A 27,288-nucleotide genomic window follows, 5' to 3' on the forward strand; every position below is an offset into this window, starting at 1 on the left:
AGACCAAGACCAGGGCCAGGAGAGAAAGAAGGTCAAATCAACCACACATCCGAGTTAGAAGCAGAGGTTCAGGCTGAGCCCAGGTTTATTTCCCAAACTGAAAATGAAATGCAGTGATTAAAGGAGACAGGTCTGGGTATGCCGTTCTCATCATGGTTTTCAGGCAGCTGTGGAAGATAAGGTGGGGTAGGGACCTGGCCTGGGTGCAGTGGGACTTGGGCAAATCTCTCCAAGGGACACTGGAAATGAAGGTGCTTGGTGAACGGCCAAGGGCAGTGCAGGGGCGAGGCTTCTCGGCTCACTGGATCAGGGCCAGGATGCTAGGCCTCAGCTTCTGCTTTATGGTGGGGTCTGCAGGTGGAGAGTCCTTAACCTTCAGGATGACCTCATGGGCCTCCTGGAAGAGGACCGCCCCCACTGCCGCCTCCACGCGCTGGCGCCATGCAGCCAGCTTGGGTCGGCCTTCGAAGACTTGGCAGCCAGCACCCACGGCCTGTATGGAGAAAGGGGTAGGGATGGGGGTGGAGGGGTGAGGCCAAGGATGGCAGCATCTGCTTGATTTGTGAGAAGAGGTTTCCACACATAAGCACAGGCCAGGTAGGGGTGCATAAGCAGGACTTCAGCGACCACCCAGGGCCCCCCTGCCTAGCAGGCCCACACTGCCCACAGCACTCACGTGCATCAGCTCCGTGATGGCTACCAGGTCAGCCAGGGAGATGTGGGGCCCAGCGAAAAAGGCCTTGTTCTGGAGGAACTTGTCTTCAAGCAGCTGCAGGCTTCCATCCAACTCTGCCAGTGTGGCTGCCAGCATCTCAGGAGCTACCGGCTCACCCATGAACACAGGCAACATCAACTGGTGGGTGGGCAGGCAAAGTGGGAGGTTGGGGCCAGCCCTGCCTCAGGGACAGGAAGGTAAGCCCCTTCCCCTCCTTGGAGCTGCTTCCTGGTTCCCTACACCTTTCTTCCATGGCCTGGCTAGGCCTGCAGGGAAATTCCCGAACGACCCCCTTTCCCAGAGATATTCCTGCTTCCATGATCTCTGATTGGCTAAGCCTTGGGGGCATCTGACAGAATGACTCAAACGGAGGCTGAACAATGAGTTTCATACTTGGGGGGGCAGGGAGCTGGCTTAGGAAGTATCTATTTTATAACCCCTTTTCCCCTGAATATAAAATCAGTACCTCTTACAGTGTAAGTAATTAGGAGAATGGGCTTTTAAGGTCCCCACCATGTCAATTATAAACTGAATGACATACAGCAAAATACTCCAATCCTCTGAACCTCAACTTCATCTATAAAATAAGAATAATAGTACATGACTCATCTTGTAAATAGAAAAATGAGGCCCAGAGAAGGACAGTCAGTTGCCGGAGACAGCACAGCCAAGAAAAGTCTAAGCCAAGCGTAGAACCAACAGCATCTTCTGACCCAATGAGATACCAGGGACTAAGGAGGGAGCCAGGGAGAGTGGTGTCCAAGCCTCCGGGAGGAGGGCATTTTGGGGGGAAACTGTCTACAGCCTCAGGCTTGGCTGAGCTGCCAGGAGACCCAGTGGACGGCAAGCAAGGGACAGAGGCTTTGTGCTATGCTTGGTGAAGTTGCCTGGGGGAGCCTGGGATACAGGCAAGGTAAGCAGGACTAGGATTATACATGAGCCCTGGCTTAAGGCTTCAGTTTCCTCCCCATCCAGCAAGGTGGACAGGATCAGCAGTAGCCCACTACTGTTGCCTGGAGGCCGGTAAAAATGGAGACATTTCATAAAAAGTCTGGATTTCTGGCTTCCTTTTAACATAAAGGGTGCTGGCCACTTGGGGCCAGCGTTCCTACCTGGTATCCCTGCCCAGCATCTAAGGCCAATGCTGGGGAGGAGCTGCCCCATCAGGGGGGGACAGTGGGCTCCCAGTCAGCCGAACACCACCTAGTCGGCCTCTCTCATGGATTATCTGCCTCGCCCCTGCAAGAGACTGTCTGCTTTTCCCTTCTATTCTGATTTGGTGGTTTCCAAGTTCTTAGCGTCTTAAAAAGCGTTTTTGTTTCTCTTTAAATATAAAAAACATAATAGGGTAATAAATAAATTCTGATTTATTCATATAATGAAATACTATAGAGTAGTTAAAAATGAATAAATTAGACCCACCCATAGCAATAGGGAAAAATGCAAGTTGCAGAATGGTATGAGAGCATTTATATAAAATTTTAAACACTCAAAGCAAAGCTCGATTTTGCTAATGACTACACATAAATGTAATAATGTATAAAATCATGAACTGGAAGCACATGTACCAGATCCCAGAGGGAGGGTGGCCTCTCAGGAAGGAGTGAGGGCAACAAAGAGGTCTTTTGCCTTTTGTCCTCTAACGTTTCTTTTTCTCTCTTTCTTTCTTTTTTTTGGTGAGGAAGATTGTCACTGAGCTAACGTCTGTGCCAATCTTCTTCTATTTTGTATGTGGGACGCTGCCACAGCATGGCTTGATGAGTGGTGTAGATCTGCACCCGGGATCCAAACCCGTGAACCCTGGGCTGCTGAAGCAGAGCATGTGAACTTAACTAATTGGCCATGGGGCCGTCCCCCAGTATTTCTTTTTCATATACGAAATGATAGGAGACAGAAAATAAAGCCCATGACCCAGAATTAGCCATACACTTTCAAATACGAGGTGTTCCACTTCTGGTTCAGATAGCGACAGTCACCAAAAAACACTGCCCCCACCATAACAATAACACTGGGAAGAAAATAATCTTATTTTTCTTGAAAGGAAATTAAAAGAAAGAACAAAAAAGAGAAAAACGAAGCCTAAACCCGTGCTGTCCGATATGGTAGTTGCTAGCCACAAGGCTACTGAGCTCTTGAAATGTGGCTGGTCCCAGCTGAGCCATCCTGTACATGTAGCAGACACACCAGATTCTGAGGACTTAGTACCAAAAAAAAGAATGCAAACTATTTCATTAATAATTTCTCTATTGATTACATATTGAAATGATAATTTTTAAATGTTTAACTATGGTTAAAAACACATAACATAAAATTTACCACCTTAACCATTTTTTTAAATTAAGTATTTTATTGAGGTCACACTCATTTATTAACTTTATTATTAATTTATTATTTATTATTTTAAGTGTACAGTTCAATGGCATCAGGTAATTCACATTGCTGTGCAACCATCACCACCATCTCCAGAACTCTGTTCATCTGGCAAAATTGAAACTCTGTCCTCATTAAATACTCATTAAATAACAACTTCTCATTCTCCCCCTCCACCCAGCTCCTGGCAGCCACCATTCTACTTTCTGTCTCTATGAATTTGACTACTCTAGGTACCTCATATAAGTGGAATCATACAATATTTGTCCTTGCCACTGGCTTACTTCACTTAGCATAATGTTTTTTCAAGGTTCATCTATGTTGTAACATGTGTCAGCATTTCATTCATTTTTTCGGCTGAATAATATTCCATTGTGTGTATCCACCACAGTTTGTTTATCCATCATCTGTCAGTGGGCACTGGGGATGTTTCCACCTCTCGGCTGTGATGAATAATGCCGTTAGGAACATGAACAAATATTTCTTCAAGAGCCTGCTTTCAATGACTTTGGGTCTATACACAGAAGTGGGCTGCTATCATTTAGTAATTCTATGTTTAATTTTTTGAGGGCCCACCATACCATTTTCCACAGCAGCTGCACCATTTTACATTCATACCAACAGTGCACAAGGGTTCAATTTCTTCACACCCTCACCAACACTCGTCATTTCCTGTTTTGTTTTGTTTTTCTTATATAATAACCATTCTAATGGGTGTGAAGTGGTTTCTCATTGTAGTTTTAATTTGCATTTCCCTAATGATTAGTGATGTTGAGCATCTTTTCACGTGCTTATTGGCCAAAATGGTAATATTTTGAATACTGTATTAAGTAAAATATATTCATTTCACCTGTTTTTCTATACTTTTTAAATGTGGCTACTGGAAAATTTAAAACTACATATGTGCCTCACTTTATACTTCTCTCATGCGGCACTGGACTAAATGAACTAAATTCCAGAGGAGCGCATGCGAGCCCCTCCTAGGTAAGCTGCTTTCATCCCTGGGCTCCAAGCAGGCAGGAGCGCAAGGCTGCCGTCAGCAAAGGGCTGTTCCAACTAAGCAGCACTGTGGGGGCTGAGGGCGGGGCCGAGATCACAGTCATGGTCATAGCGGTGCTTAGATTCCAGATCCCTGCAAGAGCAAGCGAGGGATATGATCCCACCCTCAAGATATCTGAACCCAGAGATGAACTGAAGCTAACTAAAGCCACAACCCAGCCACCTCCCGATTAGCTGAAGAAATTCACCTCGCACTGTGGCTGCCTGACGGAGGAAAGTGCAAGCCCCTTCTAGGGGTACTTATTATGGACTTCATCTCTTTTATACGTAATGGCTGGCACACAATAATAAATTATGACATGCAAAATAAGAGGAAAATGTGATGCATAATCAAGAGGGTAAAGAAGGACCAATAGAAACAGACCCACAGAGGACCTAGGTGTTAAAGTTAGCTGACAAAGACTTTTCAGTGACTATTATAAATATCTTAAAGAATTTAGAAGAAAAGATGGACCAAATGGGTGAACAGATGGTGAATTTCAGCACAGAAGTGGAAAGCCCTAAAAAAGAATACAAAGGAATTCCTATGACTAAAAAATACATATCACAAATACAGAATGTTTTGGGTGGTCTTAACAGTAACCTGGGCACAACCGAAGGAAGAATCAGTGAAATCAAAGTCAGGTCAACAGAAACCATCCAAACTGAAAAGAAGAATGCAATGGTGCCTTAGCCCCTCTGGGGGCGACGCCCTCACTGAATCCCCCTCTGGACCTCACCTTATGCCACAGGGTCTGGAGGCAGTTTCTTCGAAGAGCTGTGTGCTGCCATGCCAGGTACTCATCCACACGGGCACGGGCCTGCAGGTCCTGAGGGTACCAGTGGTCAGGGGTCTTATACTTGCGGGTCAGGTAGAGCAGGATGGCCACACTGTCGGGGAGGGGAGGACATGATGGGTTGGGGAAGGGCACTGCGTAGGGGCTTTATACAGAGTCCCTTCTTTTTTTCTTTCTTTTTTTTTTTTTTGCTGAGGAAGATTCACCCCGAGCTAACATCTGTTGCCAATCTTCCTCTTTTTTTGTAACATGAGCCACCACCACATCATGGCTACTGACTGATGGTGGCATAGGTCTGCACCCAGGAACTGAACCCGGGCTGCCAAAGCAGAGAGTGCCAAACTTAAACACCAGGCCCCCAGGGCTGGCCCCAGAGTCCCTTCTTTAATCTTACCGACAATGTGCCAAAGTTTTTGCCTCATTTTCTAGACGAGGAAGCCAGGCCTACAACAGTGACGGGACTTGCCCAGGGCACACAGCCTTTGGTGGCAGAGCTGAGAGTATTTCTGTGGCTAATACCCAAGGTCATCCTACGCCAGGCAAAATCCAACAGCAGAGCATCCTGCCAAGTGTTCAAAGACGGTTTCTGATCAGAGGGCCAGAGAGAGCTTCCCAGAGGAGACGGCATTGAAGCTGAGCCTTAAAGAAGCTCCTTTCTTTCCAGCCTGCATCTACTCTCATCGTCTTGCATTAAGACAAGCCCAGATGGTCTGATTGCTCAAAAAGGCTTTCCTGTCATCCCTTCGTTCTTTGTCATCCCTTCGTTCTCCCTAGAGCATTCTGGGTGCTGCAGGATCATGGGGCAGCAGAACAGACTAGGCCACTGGCGATCTCCCGCCGCCCTGGGTTATAAGGGCTGCCATGGTGTTGGGTCAGGAATGGATCTGGAAGGGCACTAGGGATGCATCATTAGGGTCCATAGGACAGCTCTGAGGAAGTTGGGGTACCTCAAGGTCTGGGCATCCCAGCCGCAAGGGCAGAAAACCTCTGTATCTGCCACTGGCCCATGTTCCTTTATTAGGAATCCTGCACCCATGCCCCAGCTTAACAACTCACTTCTCTGTGCAAGATACCCTGGGCTCCTTTTGCTCCCAGCTAATTGTTCAAGCCACCTCTGAGGAAGGCTGCAGGGCCCTGGGAGCCACAGACTTCCCAAGGGTGAGACAAGACACAGAGAAATGCAGAGACTGCACACCGCTCCTGGCAGGTACGCTAGGGTGCTCCACACTGGGCAACACAAGGACTCAGGCCAGTAGTGGGCAGCACGAAGGAAGAATGGCACTGGCAGAATGCCAGAAGAATTCTTTTTGGGGGGGTACCCATCTTGAGATTCCACACATGAGTTCTACAGCTCCAGGGTCTCCTTGTTGTGGGAGGAGTGACTTAGGTGACAAAAGGGGCAGGACTGGGAAAAGGCTAACCTTCCCTAAAGACGTTCCCACTTCTTGAGACCTGTTGGGATGTAAAACATCACCCACCCACCCAGCGAAGCTGCAGCCCAGAGCTGGAGCCACTGGGGAGCCCAGATGCTCGTGGGCCATCTGGATGCAAGCTTGGCCAGAGAGGTGCCCCCCAGGGAGCAAAGCTGCCATCCCCCACTCTGTGCTGCCCCCCTGCTGTGGGGTACTCCCACCAACACCCACAGGATTGTACAGAAGTAGATGCTTGCTTTTCCACCCATCCCTGTGAAGTGGAGTATGGACAATCAGGGGCCTGGGTTCCAGCTGTGACTCTGTGGGATGTTGAGCAAAAGATCCTTCACCTCTGAGGACTTTGGTTTGTTGTCTATAAAATAGAGAGTTAGAACAAGATGGTTCCAGCAAGGTCTGGGAGCAGCCCCGGAATCCTGCTTACCTCTCGGTCAAGGTGAAGTCCCCATCCTTCAGGACAGGCACCTTCTTCAGGGGGTTCAGCTGGGCAAAGTCGGCGCTGAAGTGCTGACCTGCAGAAAGCCCATCATGGTGGCTAGTGGGAGGGGAACCCTGAACCCTGCATGGCCTGTGCCCATTCTCTGCAACGCCCAGGCCCCACTTTTACGACTCTTCTCCAGCCCTTGCTGCTCTCCTGCACGGCAAAGGCTGGCGGAGGCCTCAGTGGGAGGAGCAGGAGGCTGCGCTGCTGGATGGTGCAAAGTAGACCTCGACATCCCTTGCCAAGTCCCCATGGACATAACCTCCCCCCACAGCCCACCACTCTGCAACAGAGCCCAAGACACAGGGTGTGGTGCTCCAGCCGGGCCTTCACATGCTCCCTACCTACCACCTTTACACCATCAGCAGCTTCATGAGGTGTCCCAAGCCGGGGACATGTGGGCATGTGCAGAAAGCAGGGGCTGGGTGGCTGGCCACCTGAGTGGAGCTCTGACTTCCTACAGTGCCGCTTTCCCTGTGAACTCTAAGGCAGAGTCACTAAACACGAAGAAGTGGCCTTCCTCTGGTATCTATTTATTTGCAAGCAAGTTCTACTGGCTTCTCTGTGTCTCCTTGCTCACCCTGCCCTGGGCACTGGGGACAAAGAGCTGGCCCTGCCTCTAGGCTCTGCTGGAGATGAAACAGTCACGTTCTTGTCCCACCCACACCTCCTGAAGGTTGCAGCCCAGTGTCCCCTGGAACCCTGGCCTCTCCTTGAGTTTGTCTGAGAGGTTTCTGCTCCTGCAGATGCAGCCAGAGAGAAGCTTGTGAAGGATGCTTAAGTCTGATCGCTACCCTGTGCAACAGCCTTCAGTGGCTCCCCATTACTCCAGGATTAGACGGAAGCTCCTCAAAGCCACAAAGAAGCCTTAACCCTCTCGCCTCAGTCACACCTGCTACCCTCCCTTGTCCCTCCCTTCAGACTCTTCCTTCACCAGCGACACCCTCCCTCCTCTCCTGGTGAAACACACCTCCAACTGCAGCCCTCCATTCGACAGCCTGGATGGGACAGCCCCTTGTCCCCTTCCCTCACCCCTGCCCCAGCCTCTGCAGAGGTAACCTCTAGGCAGGACAAGGGGGCAGTCCACAGAGGAGGCTGGGAGGAGATGATGATTCAGGCAGAGGACAGGGCAAAGGCACAAGGGTCGGCGAGGGCCGACTGGCGGGGGAGCCCAGCAGAGTCACCCTACTTGCTCCCTGGCAATACATGCCTTCTGCCTCGCTATTACCCCTCAAGTGCCAGGCCTTGGCCTGCCAGCTGTGTCCTTGGGGGCCCTGCCAAAGAAACAAACCCTCTCGCTTAGGATGCAGGGCTCACCAACCCCTGCAGTCCCCCTCCTGCTCCCAGCACACTAGTGGGGTGCCCCATTCCAGCAGGAGTAAGAGAGCCAGAGAACATGGCAACCCAAGGCAAAGCAGGAGAAGAGAAGGAGACAGAGGGGGCTCCCGTGCAGACTGGGCATGTGCAGAAAGCAGGGCTGGACAGTCAGAACCCTGGGGCAGTGCCTGCTGTGGCAGAATTCAGCAGTTTGGGGCTGGACTCTGACCCCATCTCTGTGCTCGGCCCCTTTAAGCTCTATCTTCCTGCCCCATCTCTTTTCTGAGGTCTCTATCCCTATGCCCAGGTGCGCCTTTTTCTGTTGGCCAGGTCTCTCCTCCTTTGCTCATGTCCCTCAGCCCCCCAGCCCCTGTCCCTTTATTCAGCCTCGGCTGAGCCTTACCGTCTGTTCAGGGGACTGGCAGAGTTTGGGAGATTCCCAAATCTCGGATCTTCCTGGTGGCTCACCTTTTCAGTGATGGTCCCAGGAACGGCCAGGTGTCGGCAGGGGTCCCGCTAAGCGATGTTTGACCTCCCGATCTCTCGGTTCCCCAAACCCTGTCCGGGCCCACCTTTGAGCAGCTCCACGGTGCGCAGCTCGAAGGGGATGCCATTCTTCTTGGCGAAGATGTAGACGGCGCGGCAGGGCTGGGACAGCAGGTCCAGGTAGAGCTCCAGGCCCATGGTGGGGCCGGCGGGGGCGGCAGGACCAGGCGAACCACTCAAGGGACACAGGGAACCCGAGCGCTGGGACACGGGACGGACCGGGCGGCGCGGCCACGCCTCTCGGATGCGGCTCCCCAGTGGGCGGCTCCGGCGCCCGGACACTTTGGTCCAATCGCTGGCGCGGCCCGGGGCGTGTCTAAGGGGCTCAGGGCCTGGCCACCGAGGCGGCAACAGGATGGTCGCCCCTCGGAGAGTCCCGCCGAGGGCCCCCAGTCCCATTCCTTTTGTGACTGGCTCCTTTCACTTGGCATAATGTCGTCAAGGTTCATCCACGTTGTAAAGGTGTATCGGAATTTCCTATAGTCCGCATTTTACAGATAAGGAAATTGAGGCACGCAATGATTATAGACCCAGAAAGTCTGGCTCCAGAGTCCACGCTCTTAGCGCCACACTCCAGAGACCCTGGTTCTAGCAAGTGGCAAAGCCTCTGGTCTTGTGTTCAGGGTTTGTGGTAACTCATTTCACTCCAACTGGGCACCATGGAATTCCACAGGCTGGCCCCTGCTCCTGCCAGCCCAGTGCCTCAGTCACATTCCCAGGGTTTGTTTCTTCCCTGTTCTGGGCCTCTGTTTCTCTGTCTTTAAAATGATGGGGAGAGGTTCAGCAATCTCACTTCTGGGCATGTGTTCAAAGGAAATGAAAACAGGATATCCAAAAGATATTTGCACCCCACGTAGATTGTAGCGTTAGTCACGATAGCCAAGATTTGGAAACAACCTAAGTGTTTGTCAGTGGATGAGTGGATAAAGAAGATGTGGTATATATGGACAAGGAAATACTATCAGCCATGAGAAAGAAAGCAATCCTGCCGTTCGCAACAACGTGGATGGACCGTGAGGGCGTTATGCTAAGTGACATAAGTCAGACAGAAAGACCCATACTGTATGATGTCACTTATACGTGAAATCCAAAAAAGCCAAACTCGTAGAAACAGAGAATAGAATAGTGGTTACCAGGGGCTGGGGAAATTGGGGAGACGTTGTTTAAGGAGAGAAACTTGTAACTAGTAGATAAATAAGTTCTGGAGATCTAATGCACATCATAATGATTACAGTCAACAACATCGTATTTAAACTTCACAGTTGCTAAGAGACTTAATCTTTGTAGTTCTCACTACAAAAAAGAAATTATAATTGTATGATGTAATAGGGGTGTTAGTTAATGCCACCGTGGTAATCGTTTGCAACATATAAATGTATCAAGTCAACATCGTTGTACATCTTACACAGTTATGCATCAATTATATCTCAGTTCTTTAAATAAAAGAATAAATAAAATGATGGAGAGGCTAGCGCCCTCCAGGACCCTTGCAAGTCAACACCCCTGGACTCCTCGGCTGAGCCTCAAGCCCAGGCCTGCTCCTTGCCACTCAGAGACCCCCAGGGCCTGCCACCTGGCTGGTCAGATGGTATCAGTGTCACCTGTCACTTTCTAAAACAAGTCCAGCTGAAAATGCATCAGCAGGACCATAATGTTCTACACAATAAGGAACATTTCCACAAAGAAAAGGAAGGTTGGTAATAATGGGTTTTAACTGAAAAAAAAATGTTAAGCTGAGAAATTCAGATTTCCATGTGGAAGTTTTAAAAAGCAGCTAGATACTCAGAGGAGGTGACCGTTCCCTCATCCCCACCTCCCGCGGACCCCAGCAGCACCCAGGGAGGAGCTGGGCGGGATCCTGGGCTAGGGCTCAGCCTCAGTCTGGAAGGTTCGAAACCTGATTTGGTCCATATTCCGGGACTGATCCTTTTCTTTGGGCCTGACTCACATAAACCAAGTCACAAGAGACTGACGGATTTATTAATTTATAGGAGAAAAAATAAAGGGCATTCAGACAGAACGCTCCCAGCTGTTGCTCACAGCACTCTTTGAAGTGCCGTCTCCCAGAAAGCCTGGTAGGGGCCTGAGAGTGAAGGGAGCCAGACAGCTTGCAAGGCACCTTGCAGCTGAGGCTGTAGAGAGCGCAGACGAGACCTTCTGTATTAATCGTCTATTGCTACATAACAAAGTACTGCAAACGTAATGGCTTACGACAACACACATTGATTATCTCACCCTCTCTGTGGGTCAGGGGTGTGGGCAGCGCTTAGCTGGGTCCTCAGCAAGGCTGAAATTCAGACGTTAGCCAGGGCTGGGTTCTCATCTGAGGCTCAACTGGGGAAGGATCCACTTTGAAGCTCACTTGGGTTGTGGCAGAATTCATTTCCTTTTAGTTGTAGGACTGAGCGTCCTGGCTTCCTACTGGCTGTTGGCTGGAGGCCACTCTCAGCTCCTTTCACCTGGACCTTCTAAAATGGTTGCTTACTTTTTCAAAACCAGCAAGGGAGAGAGTCTCTCGAGCCAGTCTGCTAGCAAGATGGAGTCTCCTATAACAGAACGTCATCTCAGAAGGACATGATGTGCCCTTGCCGTATTCCATTGCTTAGAAGCAAGTCACCCTGGCCACACTAAAGGGGAGGGGATTATACACTGATGTGACTACCAGAAGGGGAGATCGCTGGGTCAGCTTAGAATCTGTCTGTCACACCTTCCAAGGGCAGGAGAGTGTCATGGGCCTGCAACCTGTGCAGTTGCACACGGCCCTGCACTTAGAAGGGCCCCACACTTGGTCTAATGCTTTGCTATTGCTGTCTAGAAATGCTTAATAAATTTTGAACAAGGGCCCCCCATTTTCACTTGTAGCCAGTCCCAACCAAGGAGTCCAGAGAGCTCACAAGGCTGGACAAGGCACTGTCTGCTCTGGGCAGCGATGGGACCACCTGACTAAGAGCTGCCCTCCAGCCCCTCTCCTATGCCCACATCTTCTCCTGTGGCATCTCACATTCTTGACATTTAAACTGAAACCGTCTTTAGCAGGGAACATGGGTGCACTCAAATTTCCTCAAGAGAAAACATTTTTCCCTTTGAAGAAGGGCCTAGCTGCTTGCTACTCCCATTGTGGTCCTTGCAGCAGCATGAGCTTGTTAGAAATGCAGCCTTGCCCATGAGCTTGTTAGAAATGCAGAATCTCAGGCCCCCATCCTAAACCCCAGACCTAGATGTGTGTTTCTAGGAATTTTCCATTTCGCCTAGGTCGTCTAATTTATTCACATACAGTCGTTCATAGTATTTCTTTATAATCCTTTGCACTTCTGTAAGATCAGTAGTGACAGGCCCACTTTCACTCCTGATCTGAGTAATTCAAGTCTGATTTTTTTTCTTCATCATTCTAGCTAAAGGTTGGTTCATTTTGTTGATCTTCTCAAAAATCCAATTTTTGGTTTTGTTAATTTTTCTCTACTGTTAGGCTATTCTCTATTTCCCCACTCTAATCTTTATCATTTCCTTTCTTTTGCTGTTGTTGGGTTTGGTTTGCTTTTCTTTTTCTAGTTCTTAAGGTGTAAAGTTAGGTAGTGATTTGAGATCTGTCTTCTGTTTTAATGTATGCATTTACAGCTATAAATTTCCCTCTTGGTTCTGCTTCTGCTGCACCTCGTAAGTTTTGGTGTGTTGTGGTTTTGTTTTCGTTTGTTCAAGGTGCATTCTAACTTCCCTTGTGATTTGTTCTTTGACTCATTGATTGTTGTTTAAGAGTGTATTGTTTAATTTCTAGATATTTGTGAGTTTTCTAGTTTCCTTCTGTTATTGATTTCTGATTTCATTCCATTGTGTTCAGAGAACATACATTGTATGATTGCAGTCTGTTTAAATTTATTGGAGTGTATTTTATGGCCTAACTTATGGTCTATCCTGGAGAATATTGCATGTGCTCTTGAGAAGAATGTTTATTCTGCTGTTGTCGGGTGGCGGGCTCTGTATGTATCTGGTAGTTTCAGTTGGTTTATAGTGTTTCAAGTCCTCTAGTTCCTTGATGCTCTTCTGTCTCATTATTCTGTCCATCATTGAAAGTGAAGTATTGATGTCATCAACTATTGTTATTGACAGTTAATCACATTTAACCTTTAATTTTTAAGGTCTTTTTGGAAGTTGGGAGGGCCCATGACCACCACCCACTCCCACATCGGACACTATGCTCATACCAACTGTCCCAGGCTCAGCAGCAGTGGTGGCTGTTCTTTATTAGACAAAGAAACCGAGGTGTTTTCAGCGTCTCCCCCAAGAAGGAGGCTCCGAGGGCTGAGCCAGCCAGGCCCTGCAGGAGGGGCTGCTTCTATTTGAACTTCTGCAGCAGCTCGCAGATCCTCTCCTTGACCAGCGGGTCCAGGGTTGAACAGTCCCACTCTTCCAACTTCACCAGCCGGTCGTGGGCCTCCCAGAAGAGACCGGAACCAATGGCCAGCTCCACCCTCATGCGCCACTCAGCCAGCTTGGAGCTGTTGAGGAAGACGTTATGGTTGCCCCCCATGGGCTGTGGATAGACACAGAGGAAGGAGTAGTCAGCCTGGGGACCAGCCTCACCTGGGTCCCCTCCTATAGCCTCAAGCACTTTCCCTGTCTACTTCTGCAAAAAGTGGGTCTGCTGACCCCCGAGGCCTGGGAAAGGAGTCATAGGCTATGTCATAGATACGGGGTGGGGATAGAAGATCCAGAATCCCCCAAGATTCTTGGTCACTGATCTTGCTTCAGGGCTCCTGAATCCCTCTCTGAGGGGACCCCCTGGCCTAGGTGGGTCCTACTTCTCCTGCATGAAACCTCCCATGGGTCCTGCCTTCTTCCAGGGAAACCCCTTGTCCCCAGATGAGGGTGGGAGGAATTTGGTTACTTTTTCCTGATGTTGAACCTCCCTCTGTTATCAAGCACAGGGGCTGGAACAGGACACTCAGCAGGCAGCCCAAGAAGTATGTGCCCAAGATATTTGGGAGGCCCAAAATGGGGTGAGTGTGGGTGAAAAGTAAGGAGGAGGGTGAAACTAGGGGACTGCACCACCTGGGACAGAAAAACTGGAATGGCTTTTCCCAGTGCTGGTCTGCACTGCACACTGATCAGGGACCGAAGTGGCCACTTTTCATATTGGCCAGAGATTATGCTGACCTCTCAAGACATTGGCACACTAGCTAGGTCTGAACTGGCCACCCCTCCTGCATGTAGGAAGCACATAAATGTCCCAGACTCAGGTATGCCCCCAAATGCACAGCAGATGTCCCTCAGTCCTAGAGCCAGGGAAGCTGCTCTGTACAGCTATGTGTCTGGAGCTCTGAAAAAGAGGTACGTCAGCAAGAAGGACACTTTGGAATTATCTGGACACTTCCTGGAGAGTCCAGCAGGAGAAGGAGGCATCCGGGATCCTGGCTGACTGACCAGAAATGATGTGTTCTTCTCCCTACCCCAGGCACACCCTCCAGTGCCACAAACACTGAGGCTCCTTGTGAAGCATGGATGATCATGATCCTCCCAGGTTCAAACCTTCTGTGTTTCCTGTGGCCCAGATCAAGTCCATGTACCCAGACCCGGCTCCCACAGCCCCTATGTCTCCCCCTTTGCCAGCCTATCCTTAAGTTATGGCCCTACTGGTCACAGAGGAGTCCCACCTCTGCCCGGCCTCTATCCCCTGCTCCACTCCACTCCACACCTGCATCATCTCCACCAGGGCCACCAAGTCGGCCAGTGAGACATGGTCCCCCGTGATGAACATCTTGTCCTGCAGAAACTTCTCCTCAAAGAGCTGCAGGGTGTTCTTCACCTCTGCCAGCATCCGCTCTGTCTTCTCAGCTGGAACCTCCTCACCTGTGATCATGGGGATCAGCAGCTGGCCAGGGTGGGGGAGAGGAGGGAAGAGGAGGCTGCACCCCAGTGCCATCTGACCCTCCAGGCCTCAGTACCCTTTTCTGCTAGAGAGGTGTTGGACAGAACCAAGGATATAAAGTGGTTTCACCTCTTCTGGTTGGTAGAAGTTGCCTGGGGCCAATGTTCAGAAGGATTTTGAGATCCCAGCAGGAAAGAATCCTGTAATTGATTAGCAATGTCTGTCACAGGCATACGCTAAGAAGTATGCGCACATGTACCAGTTGTCATCTTCAGATTGGTAGTCTCTATGGGCCCCTTGACTTGAGTAACACCAGCCCTCCTGGGTGCCCTTCCACTTGCCTTTACAAGGCTCTTTCATACCCAGTGGTTCACTCCACATTCCCAACAGCTCTGCAAGGCAGGCAGGAGAGGGAGCAGAGGAAACAAGGCTGGGGGCAGGAGGGACACTGGCTTGAGCTCACCAGTGGTCAGCCCCAGCTGTGGCCCCACTCACCTTGATCCAGAGCATCTTGCTCATAGGCAGCTGAATGCCCGTGTGCTGCCAGGCCATGAACTCATCCACGCGGGCGCGAGTGTGCAGGTCTGGCGGGTACCAGTGCGAGGGTGCACTGTACTTGCGGCACAGGTAGAAGAGGATGGCCGCGCTGCAGAAAGGGCAGGTCAGAGCACGGCTCCTGCCTTCCCCAATGCTGCTACACCCACCACCCCAGCGTGGCCTGGGCCATAGGCAGGCTTCAGGCTCTGACCTTCTTCGTGAGGAGGAGGAGCCCAAAGGGCCTGGAGAAAGGCAGTCAGCCCACCAGTCAGCAAGGGTGGGAAGGGAGACCCGCAGTGTGTGGGAGTTGGCAGATGGCATCAGGAAGTGCAGTCTAGACCGGGAACAACAGGTGTGGAAATACAGGGCTGAGAAGGAGCGTGGTAAATCTGGAGAAAGGAGGTGGTGAGTGTGACTGGAAGATGCATGTAGGCGGGCAAGGAGTGGCGGGAGACAGCCAGAGATGCTGTGCAGGCCACACGGGGAGGCCCCCAGAGATGCAGGAGGCCATGGACTTAATCCTCAAGGTTATGGGTTATGTAAGCAGGGGGACAAGGAGATCCACCTTGAAGTTTAGAAGGGTCGCTCTGGTGCTGGATGGAGAGTGAGCCAGAGAGGGCAGAAGCAACAACAGAGACGGTGGCCGCCCCAATGCCCAAGCAAGCGGTGCTGGGGTCTGGGGAGGGCAGAGGCTGCGGGGGCTGGGGAGGGTATAGATTAGAGGCAGCCTTTGGAGAGGATGTCCCAGGACTTGCTGCCAGCTGGTGGGGGGAGGGAAAGGAGGAACTCAGGGTTGACGCTGGTGTTTGAGGTGTCTGGGACATCTGGGTCCCAGAGAGTCCTGAGCCAGAGTCTGACATGACATCGAAGTCTGAGGAGCAGGCGGATCTCGGGGCACAGTCAGCAGGTGAGAAGGGAGCAGAGATGGGTGAAGGCAGAGGAAGAGAAGAAGGAGGGAGGAGCGGGGAGGGAGGCCCCGAGGCCCAGCTATACAGGAAAGGGGGAAATATGGCTGAGAGATCAAGGAGGGAAATCCTAAATCCTGAATCAGCTCGGCTGACCCCACAGTAAGCCTGCAAGATGGGTCCCAGTGTATTCCCTATCTGCATCTGAGGAAACTGAGGCTCAGAGATACAACTAACGTGGCAAAGACACAACCCGTTAGCAGTAGGATTGGAGTTTGACCCCAGCAGCCTGGTCCTGGGCCAAGCCCTGCTGTTCTCAACCTCTTGGCATAGCTGGTGACCTTGGCCAGGTGGGGCAGGAGACTCGAGAACTCGGGGGAGGGAGGTAAGAGTTTGAATTGGCAGCAAGGGGATGAGATGGTCTCCAGCCACTGAGGGAGGGTTGAAAGGCAGGAAGAGTCCCCAACACATTCTGTGACCTCTGGGAGCACCACCTTTGGTGGCCAGTCCCTGGGTCATGACTGCTCTGGGCAGACCTGCCAGCCACTCCCATCCCGCACTGGTTCCTCCTGGTTTGTCTGCACGAGCTCACCACTGCACACTCTCTTTGTCCTGCACTTTGAGGTAGGGGCCTCCAACGCTTATTCTGTGACATCAGCCCTCCTGGCTCCCACACTGGGAGTGCCAGGGCCAAAGGGGGCCCGTGCACACCAGCCTATTCTCGAACACCTCCTGCCCCCAGAGCAGACCAGAGCTTGCTGTGACTAGGGGAAACCTATCTCAGGGGAAAGGCACCCTACTGGCATCACAGTCCCTGAGATGATCTAGAAAGGGCATCTGGCCTTCTGTCTGCCCAGCACCTTTCCCTCACTTTTCCGGCAGGGACCTCCTCAACCATCTTTAATCCAGCGATTCTGGTGGGGTGCTGGCAGTCACAGGGCCCTGTGCCCCAGCCAGTGAGTGGTTCACAGGTAAGGGGGTGACTCAGCCTGGGCCCATCTGTGTCCTTCGCTGGGAACTTCGGATCACCTGAGAAGGAGCGGTTACTCCTTGCCCGAGGACCAGGAGCTCCAAAGATGTGGCTACAGGGCTGCCATTGGCCGTGAGTATACACAGAAGGCTGAGGGATGGAGGCCGACACACCCACAGAGAAGCTGACAGGTGAGATGGGTGGGGAAGAGCATGAAAACGGCAGTAGCCAGGGCTGGGGGCCCAGATTCCCCTGGCTTATTAAGCCTGCCAAGAAACTCAAATTAGTTGGCTTGGGTTTCTGCGATTTGCAGCCATTGTCCTCAGCCCCTGACTCAGTGCTCTCATTGACACACCTTGGGAGAGGTGCCTGGGAGGCTGGGGGTGGGGGGGTCATTGAGGAAATGGGAGTGGATTCACCAGGCCCTCGTTCTAGGGCCCAGGACTGGGAGCTGGGAGGCCAGGGACCACCAGGGTGAGAACATGGCGTAATAAGAAGGCCAAAGCCAGAGGGGAGGAGGTTGGGGCTCGAGGTTGGGACCCTGTTCCGGAGAGAACATTGAGGGTATAGCTGGACAACCATTTGCTAAAGAGATTGGGCAGGTGATTTGTGGACTTGTAAGGGGACAGAGACATGGTAAAGTGCAGGAAGGCTGTGGGACTTCTGTGAACCAGACTGACGGAGCGAGTCAACTGCAGACATGTGTTAGCCTTCCAGAAAAGGGAAGGATGACCTGGAGGGGGGTTCAGAGGCCAGCAGGGCTGTCCTGCTGCCACAGGCCCCAGGGAGGACAGTGGGGGTGGGGGCCGGGCCTTGGCTTCCCTAGTTCCCAAGGGTGGGCCTGGCACCCTGATAGGCCTGGAGGACAGAGCGTGGAGTCACACAGGATGATTCTCAAGCCTTCAAATCTACTGGAATTTGCCCTACTAGATTTCAGACTCCCTTGAGGTGTGTGAACGCCTTTTTCCTTCCTAATTTTCTGTTTCGGAGTGGGAATGGCCATCCTGTGCCTGTCCCCCGTTGTGCTTTGGCAGCAGGATGACTTGTCGTCTGGTTTCATAGGTTCACAGATGAAGGGAAATTTTGACACAGGATGAATCATGCCTTGGATTTCACGCAAACCTGATTTGGACAATTTAGATGCTGGCACGGTGACCTTAGTGTTGATGCTGGGGTGATCAAGACTTTTGGAGATGTTGGGATGAGGTGGACTTATTTTGTGCATGAGAAGGAGGTGAATTTGGGGGGACCAGAGGGCAGACTGTTATGCATTGAATTGTGTCCCCCAAAAAAGATATCTTGAAGTCCTAACCCCCAGTAACTCAGAATGTGACCTTATTTGGAAATAGGATCTTTACAGGGGTGATCAGGTTAAAATGAGGTCATTAGGATAGACTCCAACCCAATGTGACGGGTGTCCTTAAAGAAAGGTGAAATTTGGACACAGAAACGGGCACAGAGGGAAAGCAATGTGCAGAGATGCAGGGAGAAGATGGCCATCCACCACCCGAGGAATGCCTGAGGCTCCCAGGATCTAGGAGAGATACCGAGAACAGATCCTTCCTGGCCCCTTCAGGGGGAGCTTGGCCCCACTGACACCTTGACTTCTGTGGTTCTAGGCTGCCCAGTTGGTGGCACTTTGCTATGGCAGCCCTTGGACAGTACCCGGCCCTGGGCCACCCATACCTCCAAGGTCCACTTGGGGGACATACGCTAAAATTATGAGACCGCGTGTGAAGCAGTCTGAAAAACCATCAACCTTGCATCTTACCAAACCTCTAGATCCAACTAGCAATTTACAGGAAATAAAGGGACAGAAACTCATGACGCCACGAGTTACATGAAAATGCAATCCACAGAATTCAGACTGTGGGAAACTCCACTGGATAAAGGGCCCCGTTTCTTCAACCACAACAAAAATTCAAAAGCAAAAGGTGGGGTGTGGAGGGGGCTGTAGATTAAAAGAGATCTAAGAGACAGATCGACTAGTTGCAACACTTGCAGCTTATTTGGACCCTGATTCAAATGCACAAAGTGCAAAGAAAATATTTATGCGATACCCAGGGACTTTTGAATACAAACTGGATATTGGATGAAATCCAGGAATTATTGTTAATTTTATTAGTCGTCGTCATGGTATCGTGATGGTGCCTTTTTTTTTTTAGAGAGCCCTTATCTCTTAGAAGTACATTCCTAAACATTTATGGATGAAACGATGGGGCGGCTGGGAAGCAGAGGAACAGAGTGGGGTACAGATGAGGCAAATTGAGCCCCTGAGTGGACACCGTGGGAGCTCGGTGGTGGCTAGCCCGGCGATGGTTATACTCCTCATCAGTTGATATTGGTTCTGCGTTAGTGTGAGTGTGAAATTTCCCATAGTAGGAAAAATAAATAAGTGCTAGGAGGTTGGCTCCAGCTGAATCTCCCAGGAGGACCAGGGATGGATGGTGGGAGGGCCCCGGGAAAGACTGTTACCTTTCAGATAAGATAAATTTTCCATCTTTGAGGCAGGGCAGCTTCCTCAGGGGGTTGATCTCGATGTATTCCTTGCTGTGATGGTGGCCTGAGAGGGGCAGGGAAGGTCTGAGGCTGCTGGCACGTCAAGGAAGAGTCATTCAGGTATCCCAGAGGCAGCAGTGCCTTTCTCTCCATTTTCCAAAAAAGGGGAAACAGAGGCCCGGAGGACACTGTGTCTTACCGCGGGTCACAGAGCAAGTCAGTGGCAGAACAGGGACCAGGATCGGGACTCCTGCCCCCACCCCAGGCTCAGTGACCAAGACAACCCTTTGGCTCACAGAAGCTGGAGGCCTCCAGCCCCACCCCCAACTCCTGGCCTGAAACCACAGCCTGGGAATCAGCAGAAGCCCTTTGAGCCTGGGTCCCACCCGGAATCGCCAGCACATGCAATCAACCCAACGTGGGAGTTTTAACTCTTTCTTGACCACCTGCCTCCAGTTGGAAATATTTCCGGGGGCTCCACTCACACCCCATCAGATTCTGGAGCTTCTGTCTCCTCCTCTGTGTTCCAGAGGCTGCTGCCTCTGCAAGTTGAACTTTACAGCCCCCTCCACGCTCAGGTTGGTGCTGGAGCCCAGTGCCCTAAACTGCACCCAGGGGTCTGTGTCACCCTGAGCACCTGGGGAGGACAGGTGTGGATCAAAGCTGCATCTCAACCCTCAGATGCAGAGTGACTGCACGACTGGGCAACCTTTGCCAACCTAATCGGCAGGTGCCGCAGCTTACAAGATGCTGGACTCCCACAAGGAGAAGGCGAGGGTGCTGGGTGGGGGTCTGGGAGCCCCTCTGAAGCTCTTCCTTCCACTTTACCCTATAAAGCCCGTTCTTCACAGTCGGGCAGAATAATTGGGATTGGTGAAGGTAAGCTGGACAGGTGCACAGCCTGCAATCCCCTTGGGAACATTTTCTCCCCCCGTGGACTTTGGGGTGGGGTCTCCTCAGTGTGTGCCTCCACTTCTCGGAAATGCCCGGCCTTGTGCTCTGCCTACTCCCAGGACCAGGCCGCCTGGGCAGCCGCAGTGCCGACCTTTCAGCAGATCCACAAACTGGAAGTCGAAGGGGATGTTGTTCTTCTTGGCAAAGATGTAGACGGCACGGCAGGAGGCCGACAGCAGGTCCAGGTAGAGCTCCAGGCCCATGCTGAGACTGTGCTGAGCCCCTCCAGCCCAGGCTGCAGGCCCTGAACTGGAGCCTGTATGCTACCTGAGCCCCTGGCCCTGTGCCCGCCAGCCAGCCCTTGGCTTGCTCTCTCCAACCCAGACCCAGGCCCCCATGTTCTGGAACTTCTTGTTTCACTTTGTGTTGTCATGAGGCTAGGAAGCCTGGAATTCTCAGAGCAGCAAGGATTCTGAGGAGACCCAAGAGTAGACTGGGGAGAGGCCCCTGGCCTGGGGTCATGGTGTTGGGGCAACTGCGACCCTGCCCTTCCCACCCTTGGGGCACATGGCCCTGTCTGCTTATGCATGGGAATTCCCGGGGCCAGGCCTTCACTGTGGAATGTGACCAAATGGGCTTGGCCGGTCCAGAAGGAGGGTGGGGCGATGAGAACCCCTGGAGGGTTCCAGAACAGAGACTGAGAGTATTCACAGGTCAACCTAGCCTGAACATTGGCTAGGAAAGGATTGGGAGAAAGAGAAACAGGGGCCTGGGGAGATGTCAGGGCGTAGGGGACAACACCACAGGGAGTCAGTCAAGAGTGGCCAGCTGGGTTGTGCCATGCAGAGGACCCCAGAAACTGAGAGGGGACGGGCAGTGGCCTGGCTGGACACCTGGAACTCAGCACCCAATGGTGAGGGAGGTAACTAGACACCGCGGCGAGGGCTGAGTGCCACTCACTTCATGCTGGGTGATCTTGGGAGATTCCCTGTCTGCTCAGAAATGGGGGGGCACCACTTCCTGGGGTAGAGAGAGGCTGCAGACGAGTCAGGGCACATGGCATGTTTCCTGTGGATGGCAGAGTGCCGGGGAGTGGGCACACCCCTCTCAGCGGAGCCACTCCTGCAGCCGCTGCGCCAGCTTCTGGGCTAGCTGGGGGTCCCACTGGGCCTCTTCGGGGTCCCGAGGCTGGAGCACAAGCGTATGGGCTTCCTGGGCGAGCTCGGGTCCCAGGGTGGCCTCTAGGTGGGCCCGCCAAGCTGCCAGCCGGGGCCGGTCTTGGAAGAGGTCGGAGCCAATGGCAGTGGGCTGGGGAGAGAGGAGAGCTGGGTCGTTGGCTCAGCCTGGTGCCCAGTGTGCTCCCCAGAGGGTGCACAGGCAGAAGAACCTCACCTGCATTAGCTCTGTGAATGCCATCAGACCCGCCAGGGATGATGTGGGGTCGGTGAGCTGAGGAGTCGAAAGAAAGATTTCTTGGACTCAAGATCTGGCAGTAGTGCTCTTTTATTTAGAGAATAGTATAGAATAGCACGGGGACAGGACCCATGGGCAGTCAGAGCTTCTGCCGCGTGGGGACAGGGCCCATGGGCAGTCAGAGCTTCTGCCGCGTGGGGACAGGACCCATGGGCAGTCAGAGCTTCTGCCGCGTGGGGACAGGGCCCACGGGCAGGAGGAGCTGCTGCTGCTGCAGCCTCTGCTGCAAAGTTGGGTGGAGAGTAAGGCTAAATTTAAGGCATGGGTATGTGAGTTATCTCTTTACAAGACAGAAAAAAAGTTAAAATGGTACCAGTGCCGGTAGGGTCCGGCCATTGGGCGGTCCCACAACTTTTAGGTAAGAATCAAACCGGATTGAGTAAATGGCAGAAGTCACCGCTCAAATATTATCCTCAGCTAAACACAAAAGAGGATTTTGGCGGGGGGGGGGGGGGGGGGGGGGGGCGGGGGGGGCGGTGTCAGTTACATGAGGTTGCCAGACAGTAAACAACTTAAGTTCTTGCCTTCCCCATTAAGCGTTTTCATAGATAAGGCCATCCCTACTTCCTCCTGGTGCAGAGAGGGAGGCATGGAGATTTCCTTCACAAATGCAACTGTCTCTCATCAAAGGGCGAGCAAATTCCACTCCTCGGAGCCTGCTTCTCATCTGCAGTTTTAAAATTAACCAGCCTAAAATCCTCATCAGGGGAGACTTGCTCGGTCACCAAGAAAGCCTTGGCCACCAGGACTTGCCGATCCAGGTGTTACAGAGCAGCTGTCAGCTTCCCCAACAGCTGCTCCAGCTTTGTGGTGTCCACAGGCTGCCCCAAGAAGTGGAGCAGGAGAGACTGGGTGGGGAAGAGAGGGGCAGCTTATCTTGGGCCCCTCCAAACCTCCTCAGCCTCCTCTCCGCCCTCTCCAGCCACCACCCATTAGTGGTGCCCTGTGGGCTCTGTGTTCAGGATTCTGAAGTTTCGTTCAGGCTCAGGGGAAAGAGTGCTGTGATAGATTAGCCATGTCTGCCAGGGGCAGTGGATGGTAGGTGGGATATGGGCCAACTGGTCCCTTCCAGCCCTAGGGGTCCTGGCCCAAGCCTGCATTATAGCTTGCAGCTGGATGGCGACATGCTGCCATGCCAGGTACTCATCCATGCGGGCACGGGCCTACAGCTCAGGTGGGTACCACTGTGCCTCCATCTGGTACTTCCGTTGAGATATAAAAGGACAGCCACACTGTGGGTGGGGGGGTCAGAGATCTCCCCACCCCTCCAGGACTGGGCAGCTCCATCTCCCACAACAGGGTGATTTGACTGGGTTTCTCTCCGGCTCCACCCCCAGGGGAGGACCTCCCCACTCCCACATCCCCCTCCAGGCGGCATCTTCCCCCGCTGAACGGTTCCATTCCTCCATTTCCAAACTCTGCTTTTCCCTGGGCCCACGTTTCAACCTCCTCTCCCCGTTGCAGCTCTCCGGCCTGCCCTCTGCCTCCAGGCCCAGGTCTCTGGCTTCAGGGTCCCTACGCAGAGGGAGGGGGCAGACCTGCCGTGGACGCCCTCTCTGCCCAGGGGGCCTCCAAGTTTCCCTCTTGCGCCGGTTCTCCCTAGTGCCCAGGGTCTGGGGGAGGCTCAGAGGGTCCCCCTCTCTCGATCCCCCTTGGGTTCCCAGCACTTGGTGCCCAGTTTCCATTGTGGGGCAAGCCCTGGGGGTTGGTTGTGTAATTACCCCATTTTACGGAGGAGAATCCTGGGTGTGAAGTTCTGCGACCTGCCCTGGGCAGAGAGTGAGGGCGGAGGGAGCTGAGATTCAGAGCCCAGTGCCACCCTGGGCTGCCCGGCTCCTGTGACTCTGAAAGGACATGTTCGGGACCTCTGGAGAGGGGCTAACCTCCAGCCTGGAAGGCTGCTTCCTCCACGACCTGCTGGGTGCCCTGCCAAGCCGCCACCCCTCCTGGCTCTGGGGAGTGGAGGTGGGCTGGGCCGTGCCTCTCTTGGGGGTTGGTCACTGGTTTCCCCAAAGCAGGGTCGCCAGACTGGCCCTCCTCCTTCTTCACAGGGTGTTGCAAACCCACGGATACTTGTCCATCCCACTCTCTCCCTCTCTCTGGCTGTCCCCCACCCCCACCCCAGCTTCCGGAGGCCAGGGAGCTTCCACAGTCCTCCCGTGGGGGTGACCAGCGGGCTAGGAGACCTGCTGGCAGGCACAGGCTTCAGGTCTTTCGGGCTTTCCGTGTCTCCCCTCCCACTGTGCCTGTGCCACACACACACACTCACTCACTTACACATACAAACACACACACTCACACATAGTCACACACTACATGCCTCCCAACCCAGGCCTCTCCTCTCTCCACTCTGAGTAACCATAAAGCCCTCTCAACTGCCCTTGTCCAGTGTCCCCCACCTCAGCTGTGGCATCTGCAACCCCTAAGGCTCAGGCCAGACCCCCGGGAGCCGGCCCTCTTCCAACCCAACCCTCCATGACCACGTGCTGTCAGTCCCCCTCCTGTACCACTCACCGCCCCCCGCCCCCCCCCCCCCCCCCCAGCCTCTGGGTGTCCTGGCCGACCTTTCCAGCTCCCAGACCAGCTGCCCCGCCTCCATTCCCCGCCCTTGGCCTGGTCCACACAGCACAGGACCAGAGGGGATTTCTTTTGTTTTAGTGGTACAAACAGCCTCTGTTGGTTGCAACAGTAACTGGAAGAAAGGAGGGATACGACAGCTCTTGGGGAGGCTCCAAAAGCTACAAGGGATTGTGAAAGTCCAAATCTCACCCCATGCTCCCTGCCCAACACCATTCCATGGCAAGCCCCCAACCCCTGCACCCTTGTACCGCCTCAGCCGCTGGGGCCGCACTCGCCAGCCCTGTCCGTTTACCTCTCTGCCTGCACGGGCCTTCCTCCCGAGCGGCCCTGTGCACCTCTCTTCTCTTGGGGCCCAGGTTTTGGGAACACCGGGTGCTGGATTGAGGGCAGGGCCTCCGTGGGTGGGGAGGACAGCCAGGACCTGGCCTCCACACTGGCTGTGCTGGTTGGGCAGGTCATGGAGCAGACAGCAAGCCAAAGGAGACCTGGCCTTCCTGGGCACCCAGCCCCATTCTGGGGCCCAAGGAGCTCAGAGCCACAATCTGGCCTGGAGAACTGAAGTTTGCTAGTGGCTAGGACTGTTGGGGACATACCTCCCCCCGCCCATGTACTCGCAGGCTGTGTGACTTGAGCAAGGCTGATCCTACCCTTGGTTCCAGGGACAGCACACGGCCCAACCCAGCCAGTAAAGACCCTGCACCCCTTGGCCACTCTGATTGGATCAGGCAGGGCCACTGCGAGTGAGTCCTGGGATGGTAGTAGGCTCCCTGGTGAGGCCACCAGGCTGCAGGGGTGCACACCTGGCTAGACCTTTCCCCAGTGGAGAGGGAGGGCCAGTGCAGGGCAGCCCCTAGGAGCCAGGCTTTGCAGAACCAGCCATCCTGGAGCCCAGGCAGCCAGGGAGTGGAGCCAGGCAGGCCTGGCAGAGCCAGCTGCTGCCCAGCAAGCCTGTAGTGGAAGCTGGGCCCAGGCCTGGCACGCCCAGAGCCCTCAGGGAGCCCTTGGCCCACTGCCCTGGCCCCGCAACCCCATCCTGGGCAGAAAGTCCCCATCTGGGTTTGACATCTTGGATCCTGGGCCACAGCTCTGCGGTAAAGAGGAGGAGTGAGGGAGGGGAGGAACAGACGGAGAGAGAGAGACAGGAGACAGGGAGGAGAGCAGCGAGGTACTCATTCATTCACTCACTTATTCCTTCATTCATTCACTCACTCATTCCATCATTCATTCAACAGAGAGTGCGACTCAGAGACAGACAGAACAATGGCAGGAGAAGGACAAGGACAGGTGACCAGAGAGTAGTCTTTATTATGTCTCCTAGCTCTCCAAGCAGGGCCTGTGGATGGAGCTCTGGCGGGGACTCTGGAGGGATTTTGATGACTATCTGCCCCAGGATGCTCAGGATGGGGCAGGGTCCTCCTGGCACCAGAAACCCAGGAAAGGGCTGTTCCTGGCTGTTCCAAAACCAGGAAAGACTTCACTCACTCATGCCGTGCCGCCAGCCACGGCCACCCCTCCTGACACATCACAGCCCAGAGCCGCGGGCTGCTGGGTCATGGAATGGCCAGCGCTGAGGCCTTAGTTCTGGGGACACCAGCACAGGAGGCAGGGACAGCCATATCACTGACCCCCACCTGATGCCTGGGGCAGGGTGACAGCCACAGGACCTGAGAGAAGCGAGGGAGGGATCCTACTGCCCCCTTCCAGGGGCAGGCAAGAGGTGGGGGGGGGGGGTGGGGCAGTTGCCATCTGTCAAACAGAGGTGGCCCTGCAGGACCCCCGGGTAGGGTCAGCGGAGGGAGGCTGCCTGGTTGGTCCAAGCCCACACCTGCAGCAGCACCGTGTGGTCAGCCAGTGTCGCCTGGGGCCGGAGGGGAGATCCCTGACCCCCAGGGACTTGTTTGTCCCTGGTCCTGCCCAGCTTCCCCTTGGGGACCTGCATGCAGATGGGCAGAGCCAGCCAGAGCCCATCATGTGGCGCCCCCTCCCCAGCACCTAAGCCCTGCCCACACCCTGTCATGTCCTCTTCCCTTGTCACCCTTCTCACCCCGGTCCACACAGGCATGCCCAAGATGCCCTGGACACAGTTGTCATGAAAGCTTGGGCACTCATTGTCACGGGTAGAGGCCTGCAGGTGGGATGATGCCTGTGGGCCACTGTCTGGTATTTGCAGCTCAGGGTGGACAGGGTGGGAGCAGTGGCCTTGAGGACCCTGTTACCCAGTCACTCCCTCCTCTCTCAGAAGCTGGCAGGCCTGTGGCAGAAGAGGTCTCTACCATTGACAGACCCCTCTCCTCCACCCAGCTCTCGCATCCCACTCCACCGTCCAGTGGTCAGACCATCTCCCCACAGCCGGTCACATACCCAGGCAGTAGTTCCCAGGAACTCACACCCCCTCCTCAGCATGGCTCCAAAGCCTATGTTCATCTTGTCGTGATTGCTGTCCCTGTGCCTCACCTCTGCTTTCGCCTTCCAGCATCCTCTTCGCCGTGCCTGGCTGCTCAAGTGTCCCAAACACACTAGGTCTTCATGCTTCCAGCGTTAGCTTGTCCCTTCCTCTGCCAAGAGCACCAGTTCAGGATTCAAGGTCACTTCCAGAGGTTCTTTTCTGCCACTTCTCCTGCCAGGTGACCTGTGGTTTCCCTTGCCCCACTGTGTTGGTGCACAGCATGGCTAGTTCAGCTGTGGTCACCCTCCAGGACTTACCTGTCACCCACACTGCTCTCAGAGTGACTGTTTAACTAGATTGTTTGTTTACTTCTCATACTTTACTGGAGCATCTGCTGAAGGCAAAACTGTCCAGTTGTGAACGATAAACAAGCAGCCGGTGTGGATCAAGAAGGCACAGGCTGCTGTTGCCTGTCCCCAACCCCCCT

The 27,288-nt window shown here is 53.4% G+C and overlaps 2 protein-coding genes across 5 annotated transcripts; both read right to left on the reverse strand.

Moving 5' to 3' along the window:
• Positions 1 to 54: 54 nt before the first annotated feature.
• On the reverse strand, positions 55 to 9,006 carry LOC139073301 (glutathione S-transferase theta-1). Of its 3 annotated transcripts, XM_070626849.1 has the most exons (5): positions 8,721 to 9,006; positions 6,775 to 6,862; positions 4,864 to 5,014; positions 677 to 853; positions 55 to 493 (listed from the first exon to the last, which is right to left on the reverse strand). In XM_070626849.1, the coding sequence occupies exons 1-5, from the start codon at positions 8,830 to 8,832 to the stop codon at positions 299 to 301; spliced, it is 723 nt and encodes a 240-aa protein (XP_070482950.1). In that variant the 5' UTR covers positions 8,833 to 9,006; the 3' UTR covers positions 55 to 298. The 3 variants fall into 3 exon arrangements, with proteins under 3 accessions (XP_070482950.1, XP_070482951.1, XP_070482952.1); XM_070626850.1 differs by lacking the exons at positions 677 to 853; positions 4,864 to 5,014 and having other exon boundaries at positions 225 to 493; positions 8,721 to 8,939; XM_070626851.1 differs by lacking the exons at positions 677 to 853; positions 4,864 to 5,014; positions 6,775 to 6,862 and having other exon boundaries at positions 246 to 493; positions 8,721 to 8,939.
• Positions 9,007 to 12,785: 3,779 nt separating this feature from the next.
• LOC103561728 (glutathione S-transferase theta-4) lies at positions 12,786 to 21,001 on the reverse strand. 2 transcript variants are annotated; one of them, XM_008536492.2, is made up of 5 exons: positions 20,514 to 21,001; positions 19,445 to 19,532; positions 15,053 to 15,203; positions 14,384 to 14,560; positions 12,786 to 13,222 (listed from the first exon to the last, which is right to left on the reverse strand). In XM_008536492.2, exons 1-5 carry the CDS (start codon positions 20,623 to 20,625, stop codon positions 13,025 to 13,027), a joined length of 726 nt encoding a protein of 241 aa, XP_008534714.1. In that variant the 5' UTR covers positions 20,626 to 21,001; the 3' UTR covers positions 12,786 to 13,024. The 2 variants fall into 2 exon arrangements, with proteins under 2 accessions (XP_008534714.1, XP_008534715.1); XM_008536493.2 differs by having other exon boundaries at positions 12,792 to 13,222; positions 14,343 to 14,560; positions 20,514 to 20,981.
• Between the last annotated feature and the right edge of the window lie 6,287 nt (positions 21,002 to 27,288).

This window comes from Equus przewalskii, chromosome 7 (genome assembly GCF_037783145.1).
Source record: "Equus przewalskii isolate Varuska chromosome 7, EquPr2, whole genome shotgun sequence".
Classification (NCBI taxonomy): domain Eukaryota; kingdom Metazoa; phylum Chordata; class Mammalia; order Perissodactyla; family Equidae; genus Equus; species Equus przewalskii.